Source organism: Cervus elaphus, chromosome 12 (assembly GCF_910594005.1).
Source record: "Cervus elaphus chromosome 12, mCerEla1.1, whole genome shotgun sequence".
Classification (NCBI taxonomy): domain Eukaryota; kingdom Metazoa; phylum Chordata; class Mammalia; order Artiodactyla; family Cervidae; genus Cervus; species Cervus elaphus.
Window position 1 is genome coordinate 32091154 of NC_057826.1, and position 6000 is coordinate 32097153.

Here is a 6000-nt window from a genome sequence, read left to right on the forward strand (position 1 = left end):
ATGTTTAGCATAGACATTGATTCTTTTATGTTAAAAGAAGGAAAGAGCCCAGCATCTCAGTTCCCCTTTATCCTGTATGTGTGTGTGTGTTAGTCACTCAGTCATGTCCAACTCTTTGTGACTCCATAGACTGTAGCCCACCAGGCTCCTCTGTCCATGAAATTCTTGAGGCAAGAATACTGGAGTGGGTTGCCGTTCCCTTCTCCAGGGCATCTTCCTGACCTAGGGATCAAACCTGGGGCTCCTGGGTTCTTTACCATCTGAGCCACCATCCTCCTCTATTTGGCAGCCTTCAACATCCTGGTGAATGTTGGTGTGGTGCTGACGTACCCAATCCTCATCTCTATCGGGACAGTGCTCAGCGTTCCTGGAAATGCAGGTACTGTACAAACTGACACGTGCCCAGGAAGGTCCCCGCTTGTGTGTGTTTCACACCCGGAGTTACTTCTTCAAGTAACTGTGAATTGTGTCCCTTGCCTGGGAACATGTTTTTAAATATCTTGAAGGTGGCAGACAACAGAATAACTGTGCAGCAGATTTAAAAATTGCAGCTACAAACACTGTTTTTACTTGGTCTTGCTTTTAGAATTAAATACCAAATGTATCATTTGGGTTTCATGTAATCTCCCTGACAACCTAATTTTGTGGTATTTTTAGAGGAAGTCCTATGGAAACAAAAGGCATCCCAGCGCAGGACTCTCAAGTCAACGTCACTAATGAAAGTGTAGGGAACATACAGGGTGTTGGCTCCCCATCAGACTACCCATGGGGAGCTGTGAAAGCTTCTCCCAGGGACATAGCAGATGGCCCTCTGGAATAGATACAGGAAAAAAAGCAATTTGACTCACTTCAGGGACAAGAGGAAAAGCTGTTTTTCCAGGAAAATCTTTCTAGTGAAAACTGTCAGTGGAACAAATAATGAAAGTAAAGTATTTGGATGACTATATAGTCCTTCTAATTGTAAAATTCTATGTTTCCAAGTCTTTGGTAGCCTTCTTTCTTTGTCCCAGGATAATCAGCAAATGTTTATTGAACACTTACTATGTGATCAGGACTATAGAAGGGACTGGGGTGGGGGGAGAAAAGATAGTGTTGGTCCCATAACAAACTTACACTGTATACTACAGTATACAGACGGTATGGTACTGGCACAAAAACAGAAATATAGATCAATAGAATGGAATAGAAAGTCCAGAGATAAACCCATTCACCTACAGTCACCTACTCTATGACAAAGAAGGCAAAAATATACAATGGAGAAGACAGTCTTCAATAAGTGGTGCTGGGAAAACTAGACAACTACACGTAGAAGAATGAAATTAGAACACTCCTTAACATCATACAAAAATAAATTTTAAATGGATTAAAGACCTAAATGTAAGGCTAGACACTATAAAACTCTTAGGGGAAAACATAGGCAGAACACTCCTTGACATAAATCATAGCAAGAACTTTTTTGACCTAGGTCCTAAAGTAATGAAAATAAAAACAAAAATAAATAGGACCTTATTGAACTTAAAAGCTTTTGCACAGCAAAAGAAATCATAAACAAGATGAAAAGAAAACCCTCAGAATAGGAGAAAATATTTGCCAATGAAGCAACTGGCAAGGGATTAATCTCCAAGATATATAAACAGCTCATGTGGCTCAATTGCCTAAAAACAAACAACCCAATAAAAAAAAGACCTAAATAGATATTTCTCCAAAGAAGACATTACAGATGGCTAAGAGACACATGAAAAAATGCTCAACACAACTGATTATTACAGAAATCAAAATCAAAACTAAAATGAGGCATCACCTCACACTGGTCAGAATGAGCATCATCAAAAAAATCTATAAACAATAAATACTGGAGAGGATGTGGAGAAGAGGGAATCCTCCTATACTACTGGTTGGAATGTAAATTGAGACAGCCACTACAGAGAACAATATGGAGGCTCCTTAAAAACATAGTACTATTATTGACCCAGCAATCCCACTCCTGGGCATACACCCAAAGAAAACTATAATTACAGAAGATACATGCATGCCTGTGTTCATGGCAGTAGTATGTAGAATCACAAGGACAGGAATGGATAAAGAAGATTTGGCACATATATATATACTGGAATATTACTCAGCCATAAAAAGGAATGAAATAGTGCCATTTGCAGAGATGTAAATGAACCTAGAGACTGCCATACAGAGTGAAGTCAGAAAGAAAAAAACAAATATCATATATTAATGCATATGCATATATGTGGAATCTAGAAAAATGGTACAGATGAACCTATTTATAAAGCAGAAATAGACACAGAAATATAGAGAACAAATGTATGTACACCAAAGCAGAAAGAAGGGGTGGGATGAATTGGGAGATTGGGATTGACATATACAGTATCGTGTATAAAATAGGTAACTAATGGAACGTTCTGCATAGCACAGGGAACTCTACTTAATGCTCTGAGGTGAAAAAGAGGGGAGATATGTATATATAGAGCTGATTCACTTTTCTGTACAACAGAAAGTAACACAACGTTGTAAAACAACTAAACTCCAAAAAAGGAGTGCGATGAGAAAAAAAAAAACAACTCACTGAATATGGAAAACAATGCTGACTATATGAAATAACTTAGAACTCCACAAAGTAACTTATCATTAAATGCCAAGTTGTGTAAAAGACTCCAAGGACTATAAGATATTTAAAGGAAAGTCATATCAGAGAGGAGTGGTGTGTCAAGGAATTCCATTCATTCATCCATGGATTCATTCATTTAATAAGTAATTTCTGAGTACTTAGTATATGCTACCAACTGTGCTAACACTGGTGATAGATCCTGAGTAAGACATAGTCCCTGCCCTCAGGATCGTGTGGTATAGAAGGGAGATAAAAGGAACTCAGTAATTACAATGTAGAGAGAGAAAGACTTTGACAGAGACATGTACTGAATGCTCTGAGAGCACACAGGAGGGGCACTGAAGGCAGCTTCTTGCAAGAAGAGTAAAAGGAGGAATTTAACAGAGGGTTTAGCTGGATGAAGTGCACACGAGGAAAGAACATTCCATACAAAGAGAAGAGCATGTACATGATTCTACTACTTAAATACATGCCTCCTAAAACTGAAAACAGGGACTCAAAGATATTTCTGTATGAGATGTTCACTGCAGCACTATTGACAAAAGCCAAATGTGGAAACACACAGATGTCCATCAAGAAATCAATTGATAAACAAATTGTGATAGAATGGGATATTATTCAGCCATAAAAAGGAATGAAGCGCTAACACATGCTACGATGTGGCTGAACCTCAAAAACATTATGTTAATCAAAAGAAACCAGACATAAAATGTCAAATATTATATATTTCAATTTATAAGAAATACCTAGAACAGATAAATCCATAGACACACAGCAGATTGGTGGTTTCCAGGTGTTGGGGTGGGGGTAGGGGAGTGGGGAGTAACTGCTTAGTGGGTATGGGGTTTTATTTTGAAATGATGAAAACATTTTACACTAGATGGAGGAGCTGGTACATTAATCTATACAAAATGAATGTACAAAATACTAGTAAACCCACTTGAAAGTGGTTAATTTTAATTTGTATCAGTTTCACTGCAACTAAAAATTTTTAAAAGACTAGCATTTGCAAAGACCTAAACATTAATGAGCTTGGTTCATTTAAAAAATCTTCAGTGGGCCAGTGAAACTGGGGAAGTATGAAGGAATACAGAGGAAAGATATTAAGAAATAAAACTTCATGTATACACTTCAACAAGGACCGACTGTTACAGCCCAGGGAACTCTGCTTAACATTCTGTAATAACCTAAATGGGACAAGAATTTGAAAAGGAGTAGATACATGTATATGTGTGACTAAACCACCTTACTGTAACCTGAAACACTGTTAATCGCCTATAATCCAACATAAAATAAAATTATTTTTTAAAATTGCAGAGGCTATTCAATCAGATGGTATTTGCCTGGAAGGCTAAGTATGATTTAGGGAAAAGAAATGGAAAGCAGATGTAGAGAGCCATGTCAATAACGACATAGAAAAAGGAAAGATAAGCTTGTGAGAACAAGAGAGACTTTCGGAAATCTTCTAGAAGTAGCATTGATTTGGGTCACTTGTTTTCAGAGAAGCTTAGAAACCATCATAGGCTGACTGACTTGCTGTTGCCCCCCTAGCTGTGGATCTCCTGAAGCAGGAGGTAATATTCAATGTCGTCCGCCTGGCTGCTACCATCATCATCTGCATTGGGTTTCTGCTGATGCTCTTGCCTGAGGAGTGGGACGAAATCACCCTGAGATTCATCAACAGCCTAAAGGAAAAGAAGAGCGAGGAGCATGTGGATGACATCACCGATTCCAGTGTCCACCTGCGAAGCAGAAGCAGGGCCAATGGGACCGTGTCCATACCACTGGCTTAAGGAGGGACACATTTGGAATGCACGTGTATGTATATTCTGTGAATATAATAAAATTTTCTCACTACCTGTACACTCAAACTCTGAATTTGGATAAGTCATGTGTGGAATAATGCCAACATAAAAGTTTACATTTATATGCTTATCAAGGAACTGGTGTAAATAGTCATAATAAATTTTTTATTAAAACATATTCATCCTATTTTTATTTCTTCTGGCTTTTTTTTTGAGGGGGGGGATTTTCCCCATAATTCACAGAATTTCCTGAAAACATGAGATTCTTTTAAATATAGCAGTATATACATGACCATCCCAAACTCTGCTATATTTAAAGGGATAACCAACAGGGATCTATTGCATAGCACATGGAAATCTGCTCAGTGTTGAGCGGCAGCCTGGATGGGAGGTGGGATTGGGGGAGAACCATGTGTATGTGTTCGTCACTTAGTCGTGTCTGACTTTTGCAGCCCCATATACTGTGGCCTACCAGGTTCCTCTATCCATGGACTTCTTTAGGCAAGAACATTGGAGTGGGTAGCCTTCCCTTCTCCAGGGGATCTTCCCAACGCAGGGATTGAACTTGGGTCTCCTGCACTGCAGGTATATTTTTCACCTTCTGAGTCACCAGGGAAGCCTGAAGGGGAGAATGGAGACATGTCTATGTACGGCTGAGTCCCCTGTTTACCTGAAACCATCCCATTGTTAATCGGCTGTACTCCAACACAAAAAGTTCAAAATAAATAAATAAAGATAACATTCATTCCTATTAGGAAAAAAAATGAGATTCTATTAAATTATGGGCTTGTCATTATCTTTTTCTGGAGAAGGCAATGGCACCCCACTCCAGTACTCTTGCCTGGAAAATCCCATGGACGGAGGAGCCTGGTAGGCTGCAGTCCATGGGGTCGCTGAGTTGGACATGACTGAGCAACTTCAGTTTCCCTTTTCACTTTCATGCATTGGAGAAGGAAATGACAACCCACTCCCGTGTTCTTGCCTGGAGAATCCCAGGGATGGCGGAGCCTGGTGGGCTGCCGTCTATGGGGTCACACAGAGTCAGACACGACTGAAGCGACTTAGCAGCCGCAGCAGCATTACCTTTTTCTCACCTAGAACTGAGGCCTTTTCATTCAGTCAGAAAAAAACTGCATACTTTATATATATTTAAGGCCAATAACAGTCTTTAATTTGAAATCTGGAAAGTAAATATCAATAAAGCATCTTCCAAATGCAAGAACTACTTAGAACTACTAGGAACAATGAAAATCTGAGGAAATAAAGGCTCCTCTAGACTTTCAACAAGCTTTCAGGAGTACCAAGCATAAAAGAAGTTACAAATATCTCTAATATGAGGTCGACATTTGAAAATGGTACAATGGTTATGGAGAAGACATCTATTACCAGCCGTCTCTAAATCTTTCACCAGTTTTAGACTTGTTTACGTTTGCTCTCACTTCTTCAACTCCCATTCACTCTTCAACCCACCCTCTGCCCCCATCATTCCTCTGGTAAAGTGCATTCACCAAAGTCACCAATGACCTCTGTCCTGCAAAACCGTAACAACACTGTTCAACTCCAGTTATATCGTCC

The 6000-nt window shown here is 39.3% G+C and overlaps 1 protein-coding gene across 1 annotated transcript in view; it reads left to right on the forward strand.

Annotated features, from left to right (window-relative positions):
• Positions 1–4611, forward strand: part of SLC35F4 (solute carrier family 35 member F4) — a 276144-nt gene extending 271533 nt beyond the window's left edge. Inside the window, exons 7-8 of the mRNA XM_043920112.1 lie at positions 290–379; positions 4172–4611. Of these exons, the coding sequence (XP_043776047.1) occupies positions 290–379; positions 4172–4413 (332 nt within the window). The 3' untranslated portion in view covers positions 4414–4611. The remainder of the gene's footprint in view (positions 1–289; positions 380–4171) is intronic.
• Positions 4612–6000: the final 1389 nt, after the last annotated feature.